At 44.7% G+C, this 27,255-nt stretch overlaps 1 protein-coding gene across 3 annotated transcripts in view; it reads right to left on the reverse strand.

Annotated features, from left to right (window-relative positions):
* LOC101874140 (protein spinster homolog 2) overlaps positions 1–27,255 on the reverse strand; it is a 122,391-nt gene that overhangs the window by 14,778 nt on the left and 80,358 nt on the right. For 2 of the 3 annotated variants that reach the window (XM_034068709.1, XM_031053618.2), the window contains exons 9-11: positions 22,501–22,566; positions 15,044–15,142; positions 4,222–4,385 (exon numbers count right to left, since the gene is read on the reverse strand). In XM_034068709.1, the coding sequence (XP_033924600.1) occupies positions 4,222–4,385; positions 15,044–15,142; positions 22,501–22,566 (329 nt within the window). Of the gene's footprint in view, positions 1–3,568; positions 3,643–4,221; positions 4,386–15,043; positions 15,143–22,500; positions 22,567–27,255 lie in introns of those variants that run through there. The other variant, XM_034068708.1, reaches the window with a different exon arrangement.

A 27,255-nucleotide genomic window follows, 5' to 3' on the forward strand; every position in this document is an offset into this window, starting at 1 on the left:
ATGGAGGATGCAGAGAGGGACTGAACAGTTATCATCCAGAGCATCCTTATGTACCTCTGGAAGGATATGGGGGAAAACCCAGAAAATTTTGTGTTTCCAGGTGTAAGAACAGGGATTAAATAAAAAATATATATTTAAAGAAATAATGCTTTGAGGGGTAGTGTCCTACACACACAGGGTGGTGTTTCTTGGGAAGAATCCAGGTGAGTTTGGGTTTCCTCAGCTGGGAGATGGAGGCAGAACTGCAGGATCACCCCATGCTGCTGCAGAGCACTTGTGTGCTCACAGGCCCGTGCCTGGGCACAGACACAGTATCATTCCTCAGCAAAGCTGCAGATGCTTCATGCTGACACTGACTGCCCAGGAAAGAACCATGTTATACACTAATCCTGTCAGATTTATATCCCTGGCACCCAAAAGGTGCCACAGCTTGGGAAAAGGGATTTTTTTCTCCCTTTTCATAATAAAAAGAGGACGTTCTTCCCAATTCCTGGTGAAGCCACTGCTTCATAAGAAGGATGTGGAGCTGTTGGAGTGAGTCCAGAGGAGGCCGTGGATATGCTGCAAGAGGAGGAGCAGCTCTGCTCTGGAGCCAGGCTGGGGCAGCCTGGACAAGAGAAGGCTCCTGAAGGGGAGACCTGAGAGCAGCTCCAGTGCCTAAAGGGGCTGCAGGAATCCTGGAGAGGGGCTTGGGACAAGGGCTTGTAGGGACAGGCCAAGGGGAATGGCTTGAACCTGCCCGAGGGGAGACTGAGCTGAGCTCTTAGGCAGAAGCTGTTCCCTGTGAGGGTGCTGAGGCGCTGGCACAGGGTGCCCAGAGAAGCTGTGGCTGCCCCATCCCTGGCAGTGCTCAAGGCCAGGTTGGACACAGGGGCTTGGAGCAGCTGCTCCAGTGGAAGGGGTCCCTGCCCATGGCAGGGGTTGGAACTGGATGAGCTTTAAGGACCCTTCCAACCCAACCCATTCTATGATTCTACAATTGAAAGACATCTTGATGGCTATCAGCTTTCAGATGTGTTTCTGTAGGGCTCTGCCATGGCCAGACCGTGTACATTCATCTTCCAGAGGATCTCAGTGGATAGTTGAGTCTCACAAATTTCCATCAGGCAGGTAAGAGAGAAATACAGTCCAGACAACAGCCATGTCTGGAAATAAAATACAACTGCTTTAACCCACCCCTGCAGCAGCACAGAACAGGAAAGGAACAACGACACAGACAAGTGAAATCGCAGCAGGGATTGTAGTTGAGTGGTTTAAAAAAAGAACTGGAGTAGTTATTATTACTGGTGCATAAGAGCTCCAGCAGAAACCTTTCTTAACCATTTTCTCTCTCTTACCGCTTTTCAAGGGTGGGATTAAATTTGTATTGGAAAAATTGCCCCCAAAAGCATTGGATTACATTAGAGCAATGTGATGTACTTTATTGCCTTCTCTGCTAGTCTTAAGTCTACTAAAAGCCTTTTTAAGCTGTCAGACTTCTGAAGCAGCATGGAAATAGTTATCCAAGCATTGTGATTTTTAAAAGAAAAAAGAATGGCTGTATAAAGCTTTGTGACTGGAATTCCTGGGCTAAAATAGGAATCTACAAAATATGCCAGGAATTGTGGCAGTGATAAAAGTAGTGTGAAAACTATGTCACGAGGCACTGAAAGCCTGGACATTCTGTTTGTGAAAGGAAGTGTGGTGGCAACTGGAGGAAGCCTTACAGGAAAGAGGTTGCTCTCCTGATACTGTGGCCTGCCTGGAAGAAGAAATTATCTCTAAGCAAAAGCCCAGAGACCATTAAACAAAGGAACAAACAAACAGAACAATCCTAGCAATAAAACCCCAAAGTGCTTTTCACAGGAGCAGGGAATGCTCCATTTCCATAGGCAGGGCTGCAGAGAGCAGCGCTCCACTTCTTTGCTTCCATATTAGTTCATTAGAGAGGTCTGTGACATCTGCCCTGACCCAACTGGTGATGAATGGGTTTAATCTCTGGCGTGGGACACCAGCGTTTGTGATTCCTGCAGGTTAATTGATTTCTGTTGGCAAAGCACATTTCCAAGTCCTGTTGTCTGAGCAGCATGACTGACTGCAGCAGGAAAACAAGGCATCTTGAGAGAGGGATGCTCCTGTACCTGACAAGCCATAGGTAGGATGCGAGGGAAGGCTGGAAGTCTTTGCCAAGGGTGCACAATGCCAAGTGCAGATGGCCTGTCACGTAGGTGGGAGCTGGACATTGGATTTGGATCCAGTGTGGAGTTTTAAGCTGCTAATAGCAAAGTGCTCTGTTGTCTTTTCTCTCATGGCAAGCATGCAGCTGATAACAAACCCTCTCCCATGAATTCTCCCGAGGAGACCACTGAACCCATCAGCAATAGGAGGCGGGACCCCATCAGCAGCACAGACACTGCAGCACATGGCAGGGAGTATCTTAGTATAGATACTGCTCTAAGCTGCACTCCCCAGGAATCTGCAGGATGCCAGGGTAATTTTAACATGAGAGTGGGCATATCTTGGAAACTGCTCTGGGAGTCATTTAAGAGAAACTGTTTTGTTCACTGTTATTTATGACAACTGTTCTCCCTTTGTATCTGCCCAAGTTTGTACACGAGGGGGGTTCATCTGCTGCACTGTGTCGCTGCCCTGTCACCAAACACACCTTTTGGCTGCTTGCAGCAAAAAAAAAAGACACCCTGAGCACCTAGAAACTGACGTTCTTCTTGCCATGCCCACAGATATTCACTGCTTAGATCTGCATGTACAGATCATGTGCACCATTACAGAAATAGGGCTGAAAGGCAGAGAGCAGCTCCCACCTTCAAACTGCGAGAAGGAGCCAGGGTAACCTTCAGAAACACAGGACAGCTTTCATGCTTCTAATGATCTACTGTAGTATTTACCTCTTTTTTTCTCTTTGGAAGTTCTTCCTAACACCTGACCCTCAATTTCCCTTCTTGCAACATAAAGCCCTTATACGCAGGTAGCAAACCAGGTACACATCGGTCATGTCCCATCTCCAAAGTCACACTGAAGTTCAGCTGTGCAGGACTTGCCCTCCATACAAGATACATAATGAGGTCTTGTTTTTTCCACAACATTTAAACAACTCATTAGAGGGGGAACATATATACCTAAAAGCACCACGAGGCAGAAACTCCTTCCTTTCTCTGGTATTTATGTGTTAGGAAGAGGCAGGTGGGACTGATCTTACAGGGCCACAGCACCATCTGTGGCACTGCTTCCAAATCGCTTTCATCCATCTGATATGCTCGTGTGAGCCAGCAAGTATCACCCAAACTGTTCACTCACTTATGTCAACTTCCAAACACCTTCTTTTCCTCCTGGTTGTAATAGTCTAGTGACAGAATGTGCCAGGGCCCCTCTGCTTACAGCACAGCAAGGAATCCTCCGCTCTCTTTGTCTGCACAATTTGGACAGGCTGTTAACGTCTGCATTGTCTCCCACTCCCCCAGCAGGAGAAAGGCAACATCAGACAAGTCACCTACCCACATATTCAGCATGTCATTATACATAGATACTCTAATTCTTTGACAATGATGAGAAAGAGACTAACCCCAGCAGTTTGTATGTCATGTGGAAGCGTCTTCTGAATTACTGTAGTTGCCAACCGTGAGGTGGTCCGAATCGGTTTCTTTACTGAAAAACAGTAGCTTTCTTTTTACAAGCTGCAATAAGGGACTGGGAAACACTATGCTTGTTACAGCAACCCTCGAGCACCTCTGTCCCCACACACAGCTTGCTTCCTTCTTGCCTGATGCTCCTGCGTGTTCGGGGTAGTGAGCAGGGCACAGGGGCTGCGGTGGGACTGTGCGCTCAGCATTGACCACCAAGCTCTGTAAAGTACCTTTGGCTCTTCACCTAACAGGCCGTTGGTTCCAGGACACAGCAACCCCTCACTACAGATGGGCTGGGCTGTGACATGCTCACGCAAGGGTAAAAGGGGCCTGTGACCTGTGACTGTGCTCCCATCCAAGCTACATGGGCAACAACCGAGATCCACCAGAGCAGAAGCGTGTAAAGGATGCCCAGCCAGCACGACCCAAGCCCCTGTGCTTCGTGCAGCCTCATGCACTCTGCCGAGCTGAGGTTCTGAACACACAACCCAACATCCTTTATCTGGAAGGACCAATGCCAGGCAAAGAGAACAAGCATATTGTTCAAGAGAGAAAACAGGCTGTGCGGTACCTCCCCGTTTGCAATTGCCAGGTTACTCACTGTTGTTCAGCTTTGGCTCGGTCACTTAGGAAGAAGAGGGCTGTGGCCAGGAAGAACATCCCTCCCAGGACAACGACAAAGGGGCAGAGCATGAGTGCATACCCCAAGCTGAGGAACTCCCAGACTGGGGACTCCTTTGTGCTTTGTCGGATCAGGTCTGAGATCTAGGAGAGACAAGCAAAATATTAGTCACTTAGATGGAAAAGAGACACGATAACGGTGAAGGGAACAGGATTCCCTGAACAACCCAACCACCCACTGAACATATGCACCAGGCTTAAAATGGAACAGTGCGTTCAGTGAAAGCTGAACATCCCTTGCACGCTTCAGCCTTCCCCATGCGGCTCTGGAGCCTGGGCAGCCCATGCTGTCAGCAGCTTGGCAGGGGCTCTCCTCTCCCTGTCACTCTTCTGGCCTGATCTATTACACCTCCTACAGCCCTCTCCATCTTTTCCCTGGCTGCTTCCATGACGGCATCCGTGGGTGTCTAACCTGGCTGTACTGAGCAAGCCCCACAGGGTGCCAGCAGGGCCATGCAGGCATTGCTCAGTGGGTGAGGAAGACAGACATCCATCTTCCATGATGTCTGTCAAGTCCTGCTTACTCCTACACCCTACCTACCTGTCAGCAAAAGGAGGTATTAGGTTACATTTCTGTGTATTGAGTGGGAAGGGGGAAATGTTTTTCACAGAAGAAACCCAGAGATTTCATCTGATTTCCAGAAACACAACCCAAACACAGGGATTTGTACCCCCATGTCTGTGTTACCGGCCCTATTCCCTCTTCTAACCACCTCAGCTTGCTGCTTTGAAGTGTAATTGTGTGCACGATGTGACTCTGCCCCCCAGGCTCAGACCAGGTCTGTTGCACAGGGGCTGTGCTCCCACCTAAGAACCACACACACCAAGTTTGGGGGTAAGGCAGCCTGTGTCTTCCAACAGCCAAAACCATTATGATATGAAGCGAATGCAAGTCTGTGCTTACACGGAGGAGCAGTGACATGCACTGGCAGGATTTAGTTCATAATGAAAAGCTTTTGCTAAAACTCAGTAATATTTAATGACTGTAGCTAAAAGAATCACATTTTAATATTTATAGCCCAGCAAACAACTTTGCTCTCCATAAATCCAGCAGAGCAGTGCCAGCAGTGGGGTGGGTCTCAAGGCATTGGGCATTTAAATGTCCAGCTCTGGTTTTGCCTGTGACCTTTTGTTGAGGCAGTTTATACCATGAGACTGCAGGGAATTGGCAACACAGAGCCCTGCTGCTGTTTACACACACAAATCGGTTCCAGAAACAGGCAAAGCTTCTGCAGCAGCTTCTAAAGTGCTACTGATGTGGTTTAAGCAGCTGAACCCAGGACCTTATGCTACTGCTAATAAAAGAGGGCATCAAACTACAAGCCAAATCTGACATTCCAGGCTTAAATCTTGGCAGTTGAGTGAGAAAATGTCCCAGGCAGGAGAAATCACCTATCCACAGCCCTGCAGCCAGCTGTAGCCCCTGGGAGGTAAAATGTGTGTGAAGAGATGCCCCAGCAGAGGCCAAGCACAATAGGAGGTCACAGAAGGATAACACCTGTGGGGTGTCCAATGGACAGGTTGCAGAGTGTGCCTCAGTGGGAAGACTTGGAGCACTGGTGGTCTCTGTGCCTTAATATCTGTCCTGCAGCTCAGCCTGGCTCCTATGGGAGTGGAGGAAAGGAGCAGTGGCCAGACTGATGCTGGAGGTGAAACCACTACACACTAAAGAGCAAAGGAGTCCTTCAGGCTGGGGCATTCTCAAGTAGAGAGGAGTGAATAACCACTGGAACCATGGAATGGTTTGGGTTGGAAGGGACCTTGAAGCTCATCCAGTTCCACCCCCCTGCCACAGGCAGGGATACCCTCCATAGACCAGGTTGCTCCAGTGCTGCCTTGAACACTGCCAGGGATGGGGCAGCCACAGCTTCTCTGGGCAAGAGTGAGTCTACAGAAACACCTGAAGGGTTTTAGGCAGAATTCTCCATTTCATTCCCTACCCTAGAAAGGAAGAGAAGAAAATTTCGGTGCTTGGGATATAGTTAAGGAAGTGTTCCTGACCTCTCAGCGAGGACGTTAGTCACTGGGTGTAACACACATAAGGAAAACCAGCAGTGTTATTAACCAGTCTTTTGTGAGAAATGATGGTTGAAGTCATTAGACTAAAGGCAAGTAACAGAGGCTATTGGTCTGAGAGACTTATTAGAAAATAGCAACAAGGCTTGAATGTGGAAATAACACAGCCACAGGGAATTAGCAGAATGTGCACTGCCCCCAGAGACATGGACATCAGCTGGTAATTCATTCCCTCTTGTATCCAGGCACCTTAATTCCCAGCATTTCCCCAATTCTTCAATTATGGACCAAAACCTGGCACTGAACCAGCCCCTCTATGTGCAATAGCCAGAACTGAGACCATTCTGAAATAAATATAGAAATTCTAAACCACTTCTCATTTTGGGAAATGGATACAATTATCCTCCAAAAGGATCAGCCAATAAATCACTCGACAAATTGACATGATAAATCAGCAGCAGGGGATGAAAAGCCAGGCGTGTGCTCCCAACTGCTTTCTCTTATGGATGATATGACATTAAAGGCTAAAGCCAGCTTTGAAAACAAAGTCTCCAACAAATAAAGCTCCCAATGCAGCTTGCCCCACACCTTCCATCCATAGCATCATGTTGACCTTTTATACCAACAAATCTTACTGATATTGAATCTGCTGAGGTTTTCAGTTTTAACCCCCATACTCTGTGGGAGCACATTGCAGAAGCAGCAGTGTTCCTCCCATCGAGATACAATTCTTCCCACCAAGCCAGCTGGGCTTTCTCATCTGTCTCCCCTCATCCATGTCTGCATCTCATCTCTAGAATTTTATCAGGACCCATATATATGTTTTTGCTGTTAGCTTAGGAGTCACTGTTCCCTGTTGCTTTGTTCCATGCAGTTACTAGCCACCTGCTAAGACTGAACTTTGGCATCTCCTCTCAAGAGGGCACAGGACACAATTACAGACTTGGGCTCCAAGAATGACATACTGTTTGCCAAATGCTCTGCTCTGTATTGCCAGGTTCTGACTTCCCAGGCCCCCTGCAGTGGTAGCATCCTGATTTGTCTGCTGTGATTTGGCAAGACTTAACCTAGCATCATATTGGGTGCCTGCTATCACGAGTAAGAACAAGCGAGGGTTGCACACACAGCAGTGCCAGTTCTCCCACCCAGCACCATGTGTGGGATTCCTTTCTTTGTTCTGCCAATTGGTAGGTGGCAAAAAACCTTCCAAACATTTATCCAAGATGTGGGGGTGGAAAATCAATGAGGAAATCCTGCTGCTGCTTTGCAGCCTCATCAGAAGTCTTTGATAACATCCTAACTGCAAAAGTTCACATCGTCTTTTCCCTCCCTGTGTAACATAGATCTTAGAATAGAGGAATGACTTTGCTAAATAAACTTTAACTCATGGCACTTCTACCACAGAATACAAACGGCCTGTGTTCAGGCAGGGGCAGCCAACTGGATGGAGTCCAGCTAGAGATAAGACTCACTTTCTGGAGGACAAACAATACAGCTGCAGTGGGCATGATCCAGAAGCCCAGAATCTCTGGTTGTGTTTCAATCTGAGTGCAGAAGACAAGAGAAAAATAGAAACTCCATTACCTTCCCTGGGAAGCATGGGCTGTGTGGTCTGGAACACAGGACAGGTCCCTGATGTAATAACAGATCAGGCCTAGGAAGAGGTCTTGCTTCTGTGTCCCTGTCCCTCCTCACCAGCATGAGTGGTTAAATTCAACTGATTTACTAATCAGACAATGTAACAGTGACAACATCTTTGAAATGATCATTCCATCTCCTCTGTCTCATTGCTGAGTCAAACAGCTCAATTCCTGTGCAGCTGCTTGATTCCTCTGCATCTCTGACACTGCCTCTTGGGCACGAGTCTTACTACATAAATGATGTTTGCACTGCAGCGTCTGGCACAAAGACCTGATTTGCATCATTACCAGTTTGATACAAGCCAGGTTCTCCCTGGCTCCTTCCTTTCCAGAATCCCTGTAACACCACAGTGGTTTGGGGTTCACCCACTCTGAATTCAGAGATGCATGTGAAAGGTTCCTTTGATTTATTTCTTTTTAAATCTAACATGAATGTAAATGAAGACTAGAAACAAAAATAAGGCATTTTGTAAAGTAAAAGTAAATTTGCTGAGGCTGTGGGGGAGCACAAGCATTTATACTGTGCTAAATGGCATAAGAGACACATTATACAAAGAGGAAGTAAACCTGACTAGTTTATTGTATTCATTCAGAAAACTGCAGAAAGGTAAAAGAAATTAAAAGCTATTCAGTTTTAACCTTGGCATGTTTGGATGTTAGAGAGGCAAAAAAGCAAAACATCTTGTCAATTGTGCCCATCTGAGATCACAAACTCATTTAATACTAGGTGACAGTATCAATACCCTGCACTGGTGCTGGTACCCAAGTCTGCCCCAGCAGTACCCACAGCAGGGATTCCTGCAATGGGAACACAGGGTCCTTGCCAGCCCAGAGGAAGAGACCACGTACCTAATGAGACTTTAGTGCACAGGAGTGACAGAGCAGATGGGACAGAGCTTGAAATACTCGAGTGACACCACGATGAGCTCTGGATTTCTGGGCCTTCTTTAACAAGATACTTTCACATCCTTTAAACCTCCCATTTACCAAAACTACAGAGAACCTGCAAAGAGTGCTTGGCATATGGGAAGTCATTCAGGCTTTTAACACAGGCTTAAAACCTTGTCTGTTGCTGAGTCATCACAAGCAGGCAGCTTGTTAGCTCGTTGCAATGATGAGATAAATCCTATGTGGATTGGTCTCCAGGTGTTTAATTCCCCCTCTTTTTTTACAGCTGGCAGCCATGTCAAAGATCTGACTTTTCCTGCACTATGAAAAAGGCTATTAATTACTCAGCTCAGCCTGGACCAGAGAAATCCTCAACTTAAAGTTACTGCCTGAGGAAAGAGATAATATGGATGAGGGGCTGGGGGTTCCCTTCCTCAGTGTTTCCCCGACCTATGTACATCAGATGTTGGACTGCAAGGGCAAGTCCCATTTTGCCCACTGCAGCCTGGGTCATGCGCAGCATGAATGCAGGGGAAGCTCTCTGCAGGAGTGATACCATGCGTCTACAGCAGAGCAGCCAAGTAGCTGGCATTGGGTAAAGAAAGAATGGTTAAAACCATAAATGTGTTACACATCTCCACTACCATTTCCATCAGGTGATGGAAAATGCTGCCAATGCACACTCAGATATACTATAAATGTTAGAACATGTAACATAGGATCATAGAACAGTTTGGGTTGCAAGGGATCTTAAATCTAGTTTCAACCCCCCTGCCACAAGCAGGGACACCTTCACTAGACCAGGCTGCTCAAACGTGCTGCAAAAGGCAACGAGACAGAGAGCTCCATTGCAGCCTTACTTCCACATCAGCACTGGAATACCCCCTGGCAGACCATAAAGCAGAGAGTGATGCTGGGAGAACAACTTGCACATTGTTGTTACAGGATATGCTTGCCTTTCTGAACTCGTGTTCATCTCACAGCCAGCTCTGGCAGAAGAGACACTACTTTGTAATCACTAGCAAGCACATAATGGGCCATATTTGAGGAAGGGCTGCATAGGCCAGACAGGGACAAACACCCAGACTGCAGCATCACACCACAATGATACACTTTATTCCACTTTTAATTCAGGCACTGGTGGATTTGGGTCCCAACAGGCTGTGGCCTGTTCTAATCCAGCAAACTAAACCAGAAGAACTGTTATTCCACAGTAAGCACTGTAAGCACAGATCTACACTAACATAGCCATAACATTTTGAACCATAGAATACAAATTTTAAACCATAAGACATTCATTGCACTTCCTCAGGCAGGCAAGTCTTTACATATAGGACTTCTTTCTATACATATGTATTTACTTGGACATGTAAACACCTTTGAAACCAAATCCACAAAAAGGATGTCTAACAGGGACAAGAAGGTGTGAAATCTACACCTGCAGTTATAACTTACATTATAGAAGTATCTTAATTGCTACATTTACTCCGGTTTGGAGTTACCAGTGTTGATCTGTCTTCCATGATACTCTGCACCAGTGATAATTAACACTGTTCTGCTAACTGCCTGCTAAGGGAAGGTCATTAGCATCCTCACTGTTGATGTAACTCATTAGATCTAGCTTGTGAACCTACTCACATAAGAAAGTTGGGGAAGGGAGAAAAAGGAAGGGTAAAAAGTGATAGGCTTATTCTCACATTTTTTTCCAGGTCATACCAGGAGCAGCACAAAACCCTTCAAACCAGAACAGCTCAAATTTGCTTACAAGTAATTACAAGGTCCCTCATGTTCAGACCTCTTTTTCTAAAGGAGGCTGCTCAAAGAGGAGATGCCTCTTAGGACACTGGTGAGCTCTGCTGTGGTGAGCCACCATTCCTGGCACTGCAGCCCAACACAACATGCAGTCCTGGGGTCTCCCAAGAGGAGACTCCTCCGTTTAGATGCTGCTATTTGCATGTCCCTCAGCACCCAGAAGTATGATTTGGGTCCCCTCTCACAGAGCCTAGCTGCCACACTGTGCCATACTGTCCTGAAGCTGCCTGGCAGGAGCAAGTGGAGGTCATGTCCTTCAGGCAAAGCTGAAGCAGCAGTAGCCAAGGAGGTCAGGCCAGGTGGGAACCACCAGCATTTAGCCCATCAAGAGGTGCTGGTGGAGGGAGGCCTGATCTCTGTCACTTTAAAACATCCTCAGACACTGATGTTGCCAGGTGACGAGCAGATACAGACAGGTTCCAATCCCTAGACCTGATGGATGGTTGCACAGGGAAGGTGAGGAAGGATTTAATAAAGCAGGAAGCTAACAGGAGAGATGACAGCACCAGAGCAGCAAGGGCAGTGTGTGCCCATAACAGCAATTCCCCTGGCACGTGTCGGGAGAACAAAGGCTGGAGTCGGAGCCCGTTTCTCATCACAGCAAGGCAAGGATGGAAGAGGAGAGCAATGCTGTGCTCAGATGGGAAACAAATGACAGGCTTGGAGGAGGGAAAGGAAGGAAAGGAGGGAGCCAAGGCACAGCCTCAAAAGAAATAAATCACTGCCTGCACTTGCTTTTTCCTGAAGCAAAAGGGTACATCAGTGAGTGGAAGGAGGCTGCTGTTTGTGCAAAGGAATAACATAAACCCCGAGTAGGGAAGATGCATGTGCACAGAGGAACATGGGTGCAGGCTCACTGGCATGTCTCACAACTACTTAATTTTGAAAGGCCACAAAGATATAACTAGAATTAATAATGTAAAGAGCTGAAGCTGTGATACAGCCTGAGAAGGGTTAACTGCACTTCACATTCTGCTGCTAGTTGCCTCCACTCAACTCTTCTAAGCCCAAAATGTTGCCTAGGTATTGAGGCACAGGAGGAGCAGGTAGAAGACTTTTATCTGATACTCAATGTGAGTGTTAGGATTTGGGGTATTTCTCTTAACTGTTCTGTGCTTCAGCAGCCATGTCTGCATAGTGGGACCTTTCAAAGACAGAAAAGTGCTAAAGATACTTGGGTGTAATGCACTGAACAGGAACATTTTCTCACTATCTCAAGGATAAAGCATGAAATCACAGTCCAAGTCATTAAATGGGAATTATTCAAACTCCGCAGGTTATCACAAAGGTCCTGAAAAACATACAGTTATCTAGAAATAAAACTGTCTCATCTAATGAAGTACTCCAGCAATGCCTAGTCCTATTTGTGAATGAATAGGCAGCACTGATTTATAGTAATTGATCCCAGTGCTCGGCAAGTAGTAAAACCTTATGCAAATTATAGCTGCCACCCTAAAACTGCATTTGTAGAACTTCTTTGTAGGTCAATCTTGAGTCTTTTTACCATAATAAAAGTTATGAATATTTAAAGAGACATGAAATATAACCATACATACATGCTTCTTCCCGCTTAGCTTTTAAAACTAACATATTTGGTGCTTGGGGTGATTGCAAGGAGCTGACCTGCAAGATTTGGAACTAGGAGGATTAAAGAAATACCTGAATCTGACCTTCAGCTCTGTGGCACACCAGGGAGCAAGGGAGCAGTCACACACATGAGGCTGCAGCTGTTATGTACCTTCTACATGAGGATTATAAGATCAATACAGCATTTATTGGTATCCAGCTACCTGCGACAGCTTAGTCCTACAAGGACACGGGTGTCTGATTCCTTATTAAGAGCACTACTAGAGGGAATCTCACTATGAACTCACCAAAACCAGGTAAGATTCCAGCCATATTTGATCCAAACTGCTCAGTTAGGGAGGGAGCTTCAGGTGGGTTTTGTGAGCAGTCAGAAGAACTGGCATATCTTCAGGGTCTCAGGTGAACCCTGAGGCATCAGGAGCTGGGTTTCACTGCTTCGGAGCATGCCTGTTACTGCAGCTTATCTGATTCATCCTGCTTTCTGCCTCTCTCCTTCAAGACCTACCCTCTGCTCTCAATCAGCTTCATGGTTGCTCTGGAGCAACAGCAGTGTGAGTTGATGGGGATTCCCAGAAGGACTATGGGAACTGGGTTTCCAAATCTCCCTTAAAGCCAACAGGAGCAGGTAGCTTAGCTCCCAGCGACTGCATTGAAAATCCTAGTCATAATCCAGGCTGCTTCTGTAGCCTGCCCAAGTGAGCTGTCAGTGCTGTATAAAGGTCTCCATCCCACAACAGCCAGACAATTCCAATGACAAACACTAGCAGGTTTTAACAACCAAGGTGATTGCTTGTCTTAGCTCTGGTTTGTCCTTTCACTCTGAATACTATTTGTTTCTCTGTGTTATGTGAAAGCAGCTGACCTTTCAATCACTGGAGCATGAATCAGCCCATCCAGCCCAGAGGCTACAGAGATGGATGCTGGTGCTTTCTGTGACATGAGCACTTCGCTCTTGCTCTCCTGCCATAGAGATTGTACTTGAGTAGCCTCCTCCCAAATGAGAACTGCCCAACATGTACAGCATTAGAGTAATTCAAAATCATAATTAATATGTTCCCAGTCTAAAGAAAGCCTAAGGCAGGCATTAAATTGAGGTTAAGCATATTTCAGGCAGGCATCCTTAAGTAACTCACAGGTTGTTTGATCTCTGAACACCAGAAGGGCAAGGCACATTATTTCCTACAACCAAAGTTTTTAATCTGTGGCACTATAGAACCCTGGGCAACTTTCAAGATTAACTGCAATCATTCAGGGTCTTCACCATTCCTCCCGGACAGCCCTCTTATGAGGGATGACAAAGAATGAAATGCAGTGGGGTCATCTGAGGCATCTCACCTGCTTCTCATCACTGGCACCCACCTTCCCAGCATGCTGCCCTACTCATTTCATTCCCCTACCTGCCATTCCCCATGTCCCCTGCCCTGCACAAAGCATCGCTTCCACTGGTTCCTTTGCTCTTGCCACTTTTAGATCAGTTCTAAAACAAGATCATTTCTCCCTGGGTACCCACAACATTGAGGTAAACAAAGAGTAAGCCAAACTGTACATATTGATTCTCTTAAACCAGTTCTCATTTCTTTGGTCCATTCAGCCTTATCTGTATCTGTCTCTTCATGTACACTTCAGAGGGCTAGAGAACAACTGTATCACTTTTGGGAACTGCCATTCAAGAGTAAATATGTATATTTAAATATATTTATAAAATATATAAAATTAAATGTATATAAATAATTATATATATATATATATTCATCACAGCATCTATGTGATGAATAGACAAGAAATGAGGGGGGGGGTGCTTAAAAATAGGTCCAGAGCCCCTGGCAGCTGTCACAGCAGTACTGATTTGGAAGAGCACATCAAAGTTCTGCCTCTCAGCTGATGGGACTAGTGAAGATGCCAGATACACCACTGGAAAACTGTAGCACCTCCAGCACAACAGGAGCAGTGCCACTTTGGGTTTACATTTAAGCTACTCTATTTTATAAATGATGATCTGTGTTCCCTGAAACTCAATGCACTGAACTCCACAGAAGGGTGCAAGAGAAAGAAACTATCCCGGTACATTTACACTTCTTTTCCTCATTAGTTTTTCCAAGCCTTATATTTCCAACTCTGAATGTTCTCTGATTGCCAGCTTTTGGAACAGGGTCTTTTGTTTTGCTCTGCACTGGGATAATGGTGGCACCAAAAGACAGATCTCCACTAAAACCAAGGCCAACAACTGCACCAGTTATAGAAAGGAATACTACTAATAAAAACCCAAAGCCAATGTGCCAGAAAGGGATACTAATAACCCAAAACATACACACCCATCCTGCCATGGATTTACACCATCATTTCTTATCACAGAAAACAGGTTCAAAATATCAGCAGGTCAGAACAGCTGCATGTTACGACCCATAAACAGATATTTGGTTTATGAGACCGGATAGAGTTAAACACACACATGCACACATAAGAGTGTTCCAATCTGATTTCTAATGGACCTATGTCCACACCACAGAAGCAACCACTCTCCCTTTACAGAGCTGTCCGTAAGCTTTACAAATGCCTTAGGCTAAAAAGACTTAGAAGTTTACTTCTTGTGCCTATGTGGTCCTTCCAGGTTTAAATTGCAGCCCATCAACAACACAAGCATGGATAAAAGTTGCACTTCCCTGCACTGGTTCCCATTGTGCTGGTAAACACAGGCCTGTGCTCCCCTGCACGGTTTAGCTTGGCATTTTAGATAAGCAGTTAATAAACAAAACTAAACATGGGCAAACAACCCTGCCAAAACCTGCTGTGAGCACTTACAAATCCAATCAGATAAGGACTGCCAGCATCTCCCAGGAGGTGTGAAGTGAAACTCTGCAAGGCCACTGCGGTTGCACGGCGTGTTGGAATGACCACATACTGCAGAGGGGAAAGAAAAACAAATACATAAGGAAACCAAAGTAAGAACCTGTCCAACTGTCTTGTGCTGCTCAGTTTACCCCCAGGTCAGGACAAAGTAAACAAGCTCCCCCAGATACTGGTGGCAGATGCAGCCACTGTCCAGTCTATGGGTGGCTCAAGCAATGGGAAGCTGAGCTACACGTCCTAGCTTCCTAACACTCCTGATGGCTGGTGCTGAGGGAAGGAAGCTCTGCCTGGTCTGCACTCCTCTCAACAGCACTGAATGCATGAGTCTGACCAACAGCTTTGATCACAAGACACTTTGCTGTTGCTTCTCAGCCTCTACTTTGCTTAGCTGATGGGGAGAGTGAAGTCTGAGGTTGCCTGCAGCATGTAACTTGCTCAGCACCAGCAGCCTTCCAAAAGAGGGCCTTGCTGTAAACTGGGATATTGTGGGGTTTCCCATAATAAAGGGATCATTTTGTTTCTTAGAGCATACGCAAGTCACCTCAGTATGAAATTCACATCCTCCCCTCTCATTCCATCTTGAGCCACTTGATTCTCAAAACTCTGCTGTTCCACTTGGGAAGTGTGACAGACACACTAGGAAAATCTCCACAGCCACAATACTGTGAATTGATCTCCACTCCAGCAGGACATGTTACCCTTGGCCAGGTTAGAATCAGTTTGACTACACAGGATCAGTGGAAAACACAAGTTACTTCCCTATTAAGGGACCACAGCTCACAGAAAACAGAGCCCAAACCATGGAAGAGGATGAGAGATTTATAAAGGAAGAAAACCCAGCAACCCTTAGTCCTATGAAACAACCTTGATTTTGTAAGACACATTTAGGAGCAGAAAAAAGTAATTGTCTCCTGCATAAAACTTAGGAAAGAAGCTGGCTATGGATATTTGCATCAAGTCCACATATCCTGGTTTACAAACTGAGCCTGTCTTTATTTAAAGTCTGTAAGTAATGAGGAATTCAATAGGTCTCTGAATCCAAGTGAACTTTGTTGCCACTTGAAAGCGCTGAATCTTGTTGTGCCTTTTCCTGTTGCTCTGAAGAGCCATCTACCCTGCCAGAAATTACTCTGGTTTAGCTATTTGTAGATCATGATCCCTTTTATGTGTCCACTTTCACTCTGATGGGCTTCCCCTTGTCTTTATTTAGCTTTGCCAGACTTCAACTTGTTCTTGCCATCCTTTCCTGAAGTCATTTATTAATCAAATGTGACATTTCAGGACTGGCATATCCCCCGCTAGAGATACATGGAGATCCATTTACCTTGGCTGACCAGGGCAGGGAGGACACCTCACTGCTCAATGGCAGTGTATCTCGGAGCACAGGAACTGAAGCATTGTTTCAATGCTTTAACATTTTCTTTTAGGGAAAGGGATGAAAAAAGCCATGAAGAAAAGGATAGAATAGAAACAGTGTTGAGAAAATCCAGACTAGAAGAGAACTGATGCCTGTTTAGAATGATCATGTCATTCCAAGTAGAGGCAATTACCAGTGATAGGCAAAATTAGATTAAATGCTTTTCCTTAGGGTTTTACCATGTGCTTGCAGAATGACCTGCCAGTTCTTTCATTACTGGTTTGACAAAGCTGCAAACACACACTGCTAATGCACTTTGATGCCACATATTAAATGGGTACCCTGTTAAACTCCTGTCGTGCAATAGGCAAGGAAAAGATGATCAGAACCAGAGCAGTCACCTGGCTATGAATGTTAGACACAGTCCTCCTTTGGCATCCAGGAGCTCAAAACAGATTTGAAGGCTCACAGAAATCCCAAAGGGAAAATAAGGTCTAGACTTCATTAGAGACACAGAAAAGTACTGAAGGTCACACAGTGAAACAGCAGAAGAGCCACACAGTTCACTACCATTCCCCAAAGATGCAGAGTAATGGGTGCAACCTGAACAGATTAGACAGAAGAAGATGAAAGTAAAGTAAAATCAAGAGTGAGTTATTGTTGTTCTTCCCACCTGGCCCCAGCTCACGCAGATGCAGTGAAGTATTCTGCAAGAGCTGTTTGAGAAAGGTAAAGGGAAATTCTACCTAATTCAAGAGTACAGAGTTCTGTATATCTGTGAAAAGGGATTTTAATCTTAAAATAGCTTCAGTTCTATGCAGTTTATGCTAACAAATCTGGAGAAGAAAGCCAGGTTCTAGATTCTATCCATTCTCTTGGCAAAATAATAAAGGAAATGGTAAATTTATTAAAAACTTACCATTTGCAGGGAGTGATAGTGAATTAGTGCCTGTTAGAGAAAGAAATTTGAATGACACTTGCATCATATATGTGTGTGCATATATGTATTTATACACATGAATACACACACATATATTAGCCATAATTCTGCATGTCTGTGTATTAAGCAGACATACAGGTTTGCAAGTATCAATACAATTTGCAGCAAGATTTCAGTGTGCCTAGTTAAAGAAGTTATCGATGGTTGAATGCACTGATATGGTTTGGCACTAGAAACTACCAAAACTTACTCTGGAATTCAAGTTCCAAACACCTCCACAACCCAAAACCAAGCAAGCAAATGAACATGACTTTTTTCCTTCTCTTCTAGAAGGATACTGGAAACTAAAAAAAGGCTTAAAACAGCATCTCCTAAACACCAAAAAATATCCACCCCATCCCTACTTAAAAAGCATTTTATTCTGATGGAGAGGAAGTAGCTGGTAGCAAACACTATCTACTGTTCTAGGAAAAGAGCAGTAAATTACAGCTCTCAGTGGGCATTTTGATACTAAAATAGACTTAAATTCAAACCATACATGGCCTGGTTTGAACATCCCACAAAAGCTGGAGGTGGATGAGCCACAGCAGCTGAGGAGGAAGTCCATGGGATTGTCCTGGCTCATCTCTGACTCCAGGTTCAGGGGCAGACAGCACAGAGGATGGGAAGGAAGGCTGACCAAGCAGCTTTGGCAAACCTCTGTCCCTTAAATAGAGGTTTGGAAATGCCATGGTTTACTGATGCCATTCCCTTCCTGTAATGAAACCATCAGAATGAGTTGATCTGAAATAAGTCAACCAGGAAAGCCAAGGAGAGATCACTTCCATCAAAGGCCACATGACAAAGAGATAAGTTCTGGTTTTTACAAGGGTCTGTAGAGACAGGCCAAGGGGAATGGCTTTAACCTGCCAGAGGGGAGACTGAGCTGAGCTCTTAGGCAGAAGCTCTTCCCTGTGAGGGTGCTGAGGCGCTGGCACAGGGTGCCCAGAGAAGCTGTGGCTGTCCCATCCCTGGCAGTGCTCAAGGCCAGGTTGGACACAGGGGCTTGGAGCAGCTGCTCCAGTGGAAGGGGTCCCTGCCCATGATAGGCAGCTGGAACCGGACGAGTTCTAAGGTTGCTTCCAACCCAAACCATTTTATGATGTTTATGTCTAAACTCTACTCTGAAAAACACTTTTCTACCTTTTCTGGGTCAGACAGTCACCTTCAGGACAATGCAAACTGGCTTCTTTCAGCACCAAAGGCAAAGAAAATGCATGCTAACCCCAGTCGAGCCTGGAAATAATCCACGTGTCCCTGTTGTAGCCACTGTTCAGAAAAGGCAAAGGCTGTGGTCCAGAGAAACCAACCTGAGAGAGACCCTTCATTCAAGCTAGGCAGATGCTGTCTACAAAGAAACTTAAAGGAAGTCAAAGAGGGCTGACCTGGTCTCCAGACCACAGCCAGCATGGAGCAGTCCACCTTGGCCCACAGAGAGCTGAGAGACACCCTTTGGCCCATCCTTCCTGCTTGTTCCAAGGGGTCTGTGAACCCTCACTCAAAGGCATCCTTCTCCCTGCCTTAAAATCCACACCACAGCACTCAGATTACTGGTGTGTGGAGGCACACAGAGAGAAGCAACAATGAGAACTTGTGGAAATACCATTTATCTTTGGCTGTAAAAATAGGGCAGTATTTGATACTACATGAATAATTGTTGTTTATTTATAGGGAAGATAATCAGGGAAAAATGAGCCTAAAAGAAGACTTTGACTCTACAGCATTAAAGCAGCTCCTGACCATTTAAAAAAGATGCATGGTCCTTTTTCCATGACTGTCAGGACTTGCATAAACTGGAGGTTGGCAAAGACCTATGATTATTGCAATCCGACTCTTACACTGAAATGCCACCAAGGCTCTGCTCATCAGCTTTAGTTTTGGGATGTGATGTGGAGGTGAAAAAACACTACTAGGACCAGATTCCACAAAGTCCCAAGCCCTCAGCATGTATCAGAATGTTTCCTGCTGCACTGAAGCTCATTCATTACAGCTGTTACAAGGCAGTTTTAATGCTACTTTGGGGTTCTGGTAATTTTAAGGGCAATTTGCAAAGATGGCAGATAAAATCTGTTTCATAATTAGCATGCTCCAGAAGAAACGTCCTCCCCTTCCCTAAGCATCATCTGAGCATGTGCCTGGGAGGAGATATGGAGGGTTGTACTCAGGAGAATAAGGCCTGCTTTGTATGAATTTGCATTTGGAACAAATATCAACCTTTTAAGATCTGAGGCAGTGCAGAGCATTCTGCAGTGCTGACAGCTTATCAAACACTCAGCACCTTCTCCTGCAGACAGCTTAAGGAGTGCACACTGACCATTCCACTGGCAAGAACAGTCGATGCAATGGAAGCACAAAGGTAGGAAGAGCCAACAATTAATCATGAAGATGATAAGCAATCACCCTTGCTTTGCCAAGGAAATTCAAGCTGCAAAAGCTCTCAAGATGCTTATGAACTTGCCCAATAGGGTTCCTAAGCAGTCATGAGATACGTAAATCTTGGGAGAGCTCTGATAAATCATTTGGGATGTAGTTTCCGAAAAGCCTCACTGCTGGCATAATGCAATAAGTAGGAACAGTGTTCAGCCAGCACTGAGAGCTTTTTATCCATGAAAACAGGGTAATATTTATGTATAGGATCAAAGTGTTGTTAAGCTTAGGCTAATAATGCTTTTAAACTCCTTACTAGCCTCAGGTGAGAACAGACACCCTTCTGATTACACCAAATAAATAGTAGTCAGTAGAAATTAATTTGCCAACCATTAAAAGGGAATCTTACTAAAGCATACCCACATCTTTCTCTTTGTAGGACTTCTTACAAAGCTGCCACTCAAACATGGTTATAGTCCTGGCTCTTACCTATTGCCTGACTAAACACCCTCTCAAACCCCTTGTGTAACAGGAATGCACTTCAGACCATCTGTTTACAGGCTTGCACTGACCTAAGTGGATGTTTGCATGTATTTGTATAGCACTTTTAGAGGTCTGCTCATGCTGATAATGCATTAAACTGGGCCTTATATAGGACACTCAGTTCATTTTCCTAACAGACAAGCTTAAGTGTTAGCATCAGTCACCAAACTCCAATTTTTAACAGGGTTTTAGTTTCTTTCCCATGTTTTGGAAATTGGAACTGAGAGATAATTTCCAGTTATTTCCAATCTCCCAATTCTTTTGCACTAAAGCAACATAAATAACTGCATCCCTACAAAATGCAACTCTCTATAGGATGCTGGTGAGACAGATGGCAAACCCTATAAAAAGCTACAGGGTACTGAAGTCACATTGAAACCAACACAGAAAATCTCAGTAATTAAAATGGGACACTGATGGCATCCTTAGGACACTTGATATAACAGTAGTTAGTGGAGAAATGTCTTTTGGGCTTAGCTGGAGACCATGTAGGTCAAGTTCAGCTCTCTCTCTGGCACAGATCTGCTGGAGGACCTTGAACACATTCAGTGGGTACCCTCCCTCCAGCTGTGCTGTGTTGGCAGCAGAGATGACTTTGAGAGCCACTGCTGGAGGATTTCAGATGTGCTCCATGGCCAAGCCCTTACCTGCTTCAGCCAATGCTAGTGGGGATATAAGAGACCTGCTATTTAAGCCCATCAGCTAATTCTGAACAGGGAGAGTTGGCAGAGCTCCTGGGAACATCATAGTCAAAGGCAGGATGTGACAAGAAGCTCTGGCAGGAGACAGGAACAAGCAACTATGAATATTGTACCGTAAGTTCTTCTTCAACACAACTGCCCATAGATTGCACATCTATGTGTTGAGATATCACCTCATGAGCAGCCTTGAACTCAGCACAAGCTGCAAAACCCACCTAAGCATAGAGGAACCACTCATTCAGCCCATGCAGAGCTCTATCACACTACAGCTGAACTGCTATGAGGAGCAAACCCTAGTAATTAAAAGCTATCTCATGCAACTCATGTACACTGATGACCTTTGTTTCTCCGTGCTTTATTCACATCTGAGAGAAGCAGAATTAACAACCCCACTTCCCAAAGTGTTCTCTGCACAAATGAGCTAGAGATTGAAAGTTCACCAGGCAATTCAGTTATGGCAGCTACAGAGCTACCTTAAAACATAAACACAGCCTTGAACTTGAATCATCAACAGAACTTAAGCAGAAGCTTAAAGCTTTCTGGTGAATCAATAAATCAACACCATTATCTTTGCGTCTAGGAATACTGAGGCAGATTGGTTTCTCACTGATGTTTGCATAAGAAACTAATACAAGTCAAGGGAGTTTTCTGTTGATGCCAGACTCATTATATGTTTAGTTCTGTAAACAAGCTCTCAAAAGACCTTGGGCAAGTCCTGTAATGGTTCTGTCCCTTAGTTTCTTTCTTTTTCATACAATAAGCAACACCTCCTTCACAATGAGATTTCAACAGGGGCTGTTTGATAGGCTCCACACTATTTCATATGAAAATTCAGCTGCTGAGGTCAGCTTTCTGATTGGAAAGACTTAAAAAGCTCTGTGGTGGAGAAATAATGGAAAATGAAGGACATGGGGTGAAAAGTCCCTGACAGCTTCCTCTTGGACAAGGTGGGCACAGGCCAAAAATCCTTTATACTTTCTTTTCCTCTCTCCTCTCCCAGAGGTGGTGTTCTATTGTGTATGTGTTGAATGGTAGGTTAGCTGGAGTTGAGCCAAAGAGAGAGGTAGATGCTTGCCTTTGTTGTCAGAGGAGGGAGGGAGGGAAGGATTTCCTACTGCAGAACAAAGCTGACTTATTGATAACAAAATCCACCAACATGCTGACCATTAGGAAATGCTGGCCCATTCTTTGCATGTGGGGATTTGCACAAATGCTTAGGATCTGGGGAAGCTATTCTAATTCAGTAATGCTGACCTTTCTGGACATCCCTCCCTGGTGCTGAGAACTAAGGAGAAGAAGAAAGGTTTTTCCTTTATCTCTTTCACTGTCACTTTCCTTTTCAGCAAGTAAAGAATAGGATAGGCTGAAGAAGGCATTTGGAAGAAAGGGGGAACTTCAGGTTGTTCTTGACAAACTGCTCTGGCCCCCAGAAGAGAAAGATGCTGTTCCAGTGTACACTCACCATTAGTATGTCTGCTGTGATAGCCCAGTTTGAAAACAGAAGAGTTTCTCCAATAAAAATGCAAATCTGTTGTAAGACAAAAAACACACACAAAAAGGAGAAGATTTATTCACTTGACATTCAAGGGAAAAATAACCTGCCACAAACCTTCCTTTGTTGCTTATTTGTCTCAAACCTACGCAATGTATTTCTTGTTACTGTTGTGGTTTATCCTGAATATTAGAAGACCACAGACTTTCTCAGAGCTCCCAAGGTTGGCCTGCAAGTTCGTTAGTGCAAACTGTTATGATCTATAGAGCAGCTACATAGAAACCTAACACATGTGATTACAGAAGAACATGAAAAGCCAGCAAGAGGAGACAGCCCCAGGCTTCCATGCTTCCATCATTCTGAAAACCAGTTAGAAAAGGTGAGAAGGCCACAACTCCCCAAAACACAGTCATTTTCATCATAAGAAATCAAGTTATGCATTTGGCTCTGTAGCAAACCATATGAGGTTCACCACCCACTAAGTGTAAGTTCCCTTCCCTCCTGGTAGCATGTTGCTGTCCTTTTTGAGGGGGACATAGGTATAGGCACTATAACGACTCAAGCATTACATTAATAATATCTATGTACAAGCAAGACAGGACCTAAACATGGGGTTTGCAATATCAGTGTCTTAGAGTGGAATGTAACTCTTGAGTCTGTGGAGATGGAGGAGGAGCTGCAAGAATGGCAGCTATGGCACTGTGTGACCACCAAAACTGACTTTCCCACAAACTGGCTGAGATTGCCTAAACCCCTCAGACCATCATGTCACTGCCAGGAATAGTTTGCTCTATTTAGTAAGTCTTATGCATTGACCTACAGAAAGCTTCCTCTATTTGTTTCTAAAACTATCTTTGTTTCCCATACATTCTCCCTGCCTATCCCCTCTTTTGTGACTGGATCTGCTTCCTCCATGATGGTGTATGAGCCAGTCATTACAACCCAGCTGGTCAGCTAGGAAATCTCCTCTTCCCATTTTCCCACTGCTCTGCCTTGAATTTGGTTCCCAGTGGAAATGACAACTGCCAAGCTAAGAAACACAGCTCCAATGCATCAAGGTGCTGACAGAAGCTGAAACCATGCGTCATGTAGCAAGGGCTCTCAGGACCTGCTCTGAAATCCATCCTTTGCAGCTCCTGTTGCTGGGGTTCTGTCACTGGATAGATTAAATTGAGCTTGGGAAAGATGCAATCACACTTCTGAATGCAGCGCCATGGCCTGCCTGTTCCTACAGTGTTGCAAACAGGCAACTGTTTGCCTTAAGGTTATATGAATTACATACACGTAAGACACATGAATTGCTGCACACAGTGAGTAGAACTTGCTCCATTCTGCAGGAATTCAGCACAAGTCCTGTAAATAAATCACTGGAACGCTACCAGCTTCAGAGCACACCAGTTCGGAATTGTGGAATGGGTTTCACCTGACACACTCCCATGAAACACATGATTGATGTGTAGATATTGGTAAAAGAGGAGCAAAAGGAAGATCAAAAGTAGGACAAAAGATACATTTTTAAAAGTCTGTCCTTCGGCTGCTAATGGGAATTGATACAGATGAGCTCATCTGCTGCAAAGGGCATTTGAGGATATGTGGCATTTCTGCTGGAGAGAGACCCTAGGGATCCTTACTGCAAATAGGGCAGCCTCCAGAACGGATCAGTAGCGCCTGAAATGGTCACAGCTTTGACTCCGCACACACTTTCAGAAGCCTCATTTTACACTGAGATTTCAGCTCTCCAGATACCTCCTCTTCCAAATCCAGCTGTGTTGTACAATATCACCATCTCCCTTATGTGTCCAGCTGCTCATCTGTGATGAGCTGACAGAAGTTATCACCCCTCAAGTCTTCCCATCTATATGATCAGTTAGCAAACTCTAATTCCTCCAAATGATAAAGCAGGTTGCAGAGGGGTCACACCAGCAGCCTTTACAGCAAGATCTAAGCAGGTTATAAACTTCCATGGCTATTTGCAAAGTACATTTCTGTCCACATCTTCATTAGTTGCATTTCTCTGTGAAATGGTGGGTGAGACACCCACACGTGCTCTTGAATTTGAGGCAAGTCTAACTCCACCTCACTGTTGGACAATATCAATGCCTCAAGTCCCCCAGTTGAGACTGAGATGCTGTAAAAGCTCTATGGCAAGGTTTTACCCTGGGATTTGCTACTTCTGCAAGATCATAAAGTGTCTTTGAGGAATTGAAATAGATGCTGAAATTGAGGTACAACAGGAACTTGGAACAGTGTCAAAAGGAAGGCAAAGCGAAGCATCTCTCTCCAGTCATTTGGAGATTTAAGCTAGTGTAAAATCTGCTGTTGAAATATCTGAGTAGTGCGATACAGTGATGCCATACAGCTAATGGGTTTCAAGAGACAGGGTTGAAAACCAGCATTTCAAAGAGTACATATTTCAGAAAGACTGGGACCCAAAGATATGCAAATTGCTGTTGTAAGGAGCTGAACTACAACACACAAATCCACATGCTGCATGGAAAACAGAATAAGAACTGACTGCACTGTACAGACAAGCAAGATAGTAAAAGAGAAATACAAGTGTTTGGGCAGCTCAGTGATATACAATGCTGTTTTATTCCACCTTTCCAGCTATTTCTATCACTGCCAGCAATGTACAGGATGAGTATGAAAAGACTGGATGGAAAAAAGAAGCGTGTCTACCTGCTCTCAGTAGGAGTGGCTGCTGCAGAACTGGAATAGCAGCTGCCCTCAGGGACCAAAACCACCTGCAAGACAGGACTGAGCTGGGGAGAAAAAATACCTGTGCTCAGGGGAGGAAGAGAGCAGGAAGCTGACATTAAAAACTCCCAACTGTTAAGCAGGGAGGGAGATGGTGACCTGCTGGCCACTACAGCTCCATGTGAGAACAACCATCTCATGGGGACCCATCTAAATGCTTGGAAGGGATAATTTTAAGGCTTTGAGCCAATGAGGGGTCCAAACCCAGTAACCCTTCAATTTTAGCATGGTGTGATCAATGACAGAAGTCTAAGGACAGTCACTAAACAGAAGGTCTGCAAATCCCACCCTGTGGAACAGACCTGAACATTGCTCTTGCCTTTCACAATCATACAGAACTCAAGGATGCCATTTCAGGATGAAAGCCAGGACACAGCTGTCAAGGAGACTGAGATGAGAAACCCCATAAGTTTTACTGTATTGTTTCCAGAACAAGCTGTGAGATAAGGAAAGTAACCTAGCACATTATATACTGTTCACTATATCTAGATGTTCCAGAATCAAAGAACAGTCTCCTTCATTTTGGACAAATGAGACTTAAAATAGAGAATGATGAGAAACGGCTACACCATGCAAGCTTGCAAGTCTCCTAATGAAATACAAGGGAATTAAACCTCTGGAAGTCTGTAAATTTGGAATAGCATTGAATGGCACGGAAAAACAAGGGCTTGCATCACAGATAATCTAACTCCAGGTTATTTAGAAACATTAAAGATCTAAGCTACCCTGACCCTTTGTAATTCAAGAATCCTCAGTTTTGCAGAGGCAACCCAAAGTTAAATATCTTGTCCACTGTCACGTGTAGGATCTATAAATAGAGATCAGAGCTCTGATTTCCCCGTTGGCACACTAATGAGACTTAATCTCCTTTCTGTGCAGCAGACTTCCAGCAGCAGAGAGCACATTTAGAGCTACAGAGAGGCTGCGTTACCTGCAACAAATAATGTTTCAGCCTAAAAGCATCAGCAAACAGGCTTATATTCTTCATACCTCCTCTATATGCAGCTATAACTTCCTTTGCAAATCACTGACTCTTTATTAGATTTACTGCTCATGGATAACAAAATAAATGGTATCTAAGACTCTTAATAGTATCATCTATATTTATATATCTGAACAATGCAGAATAGTTGCATGGCTATTAAAATAAGAAAAAAAATATGAAAATGACACAAATAACCACTTTGTGTTGCAAAATTTTTGAGAACAGTTTTTCCAGCTTTGAAAGGGAGAATTTTCTGCATAAAGGGACTAAACACAAATGAACATGTCTGTCATCAGGTCTGAGAAAGGAGAAAATCACAGGTTTAGCTGCACAGAGGCAGAGGGATGTGACAGGTCTCTGCCCTCAGAGATGGATGACAATGAAAGGAGGGTTAATGCTTCACCAGCCAGGAAGACCCTTGCAGATTGTCTGAGGTGATCATTTTTCTGCTGTATCAAAGGTTAGTTCTGCACCATGCCACAACCCAGAGGACAGAACCAACTTCTGACACTTTCTCAATAGCCACAGTAGGCATTACTGGTTCTGACTTACTGTTTTTAAACTCTCACTCTTTCTTCTTGTGTTGCCCATGACAGCTATTGAAATACTCAGAAAACATCCATGGCTAGGCTAGTGCTAGAAATCCAGAGAAACAAGGGTCCACAGTAGATGGGATGGTTACCTGTGAATGAATTCTTGCTGGATGGAGCATCCATCCTCTGTAGAAACCAAAGTGGGCTTTCAGAAACTATCTTACTACTCCAACCCCCTCATGCTTTCCTTCACAAACTCCTCCCAGGTCCCAGCCTTCTCTCTAGTACATTTAAGGGGAACCTGCTCAATGTACTGGGGTTCTCCTCTCTACTGAAAGCAAGCTTCTAGCCTGAGGCTGGGTTATTACACCTGAGGTTTTGCTTTTCCCTTCAGTCCGTTTGTCCGGATCTATCTGATGTCTTTTTACGTACTTCGACTAAAAACACTCA

The sequence above is a fragment of the Melopsittacus undulatus genome, chromosome 13, assembly GCF_012275295.1.
Source record: "Melopsittacus undulatus isolate bMelUnd1 chromosome 13, bMelUnd1.mat.Z, whole genome shotgun sequence".
NCBI lineage: Eukaryota > Metazoa > Chordata > Aves > Psittaciformes > Psittaculidae > Melopsittacus > Melopsittacus undulatus.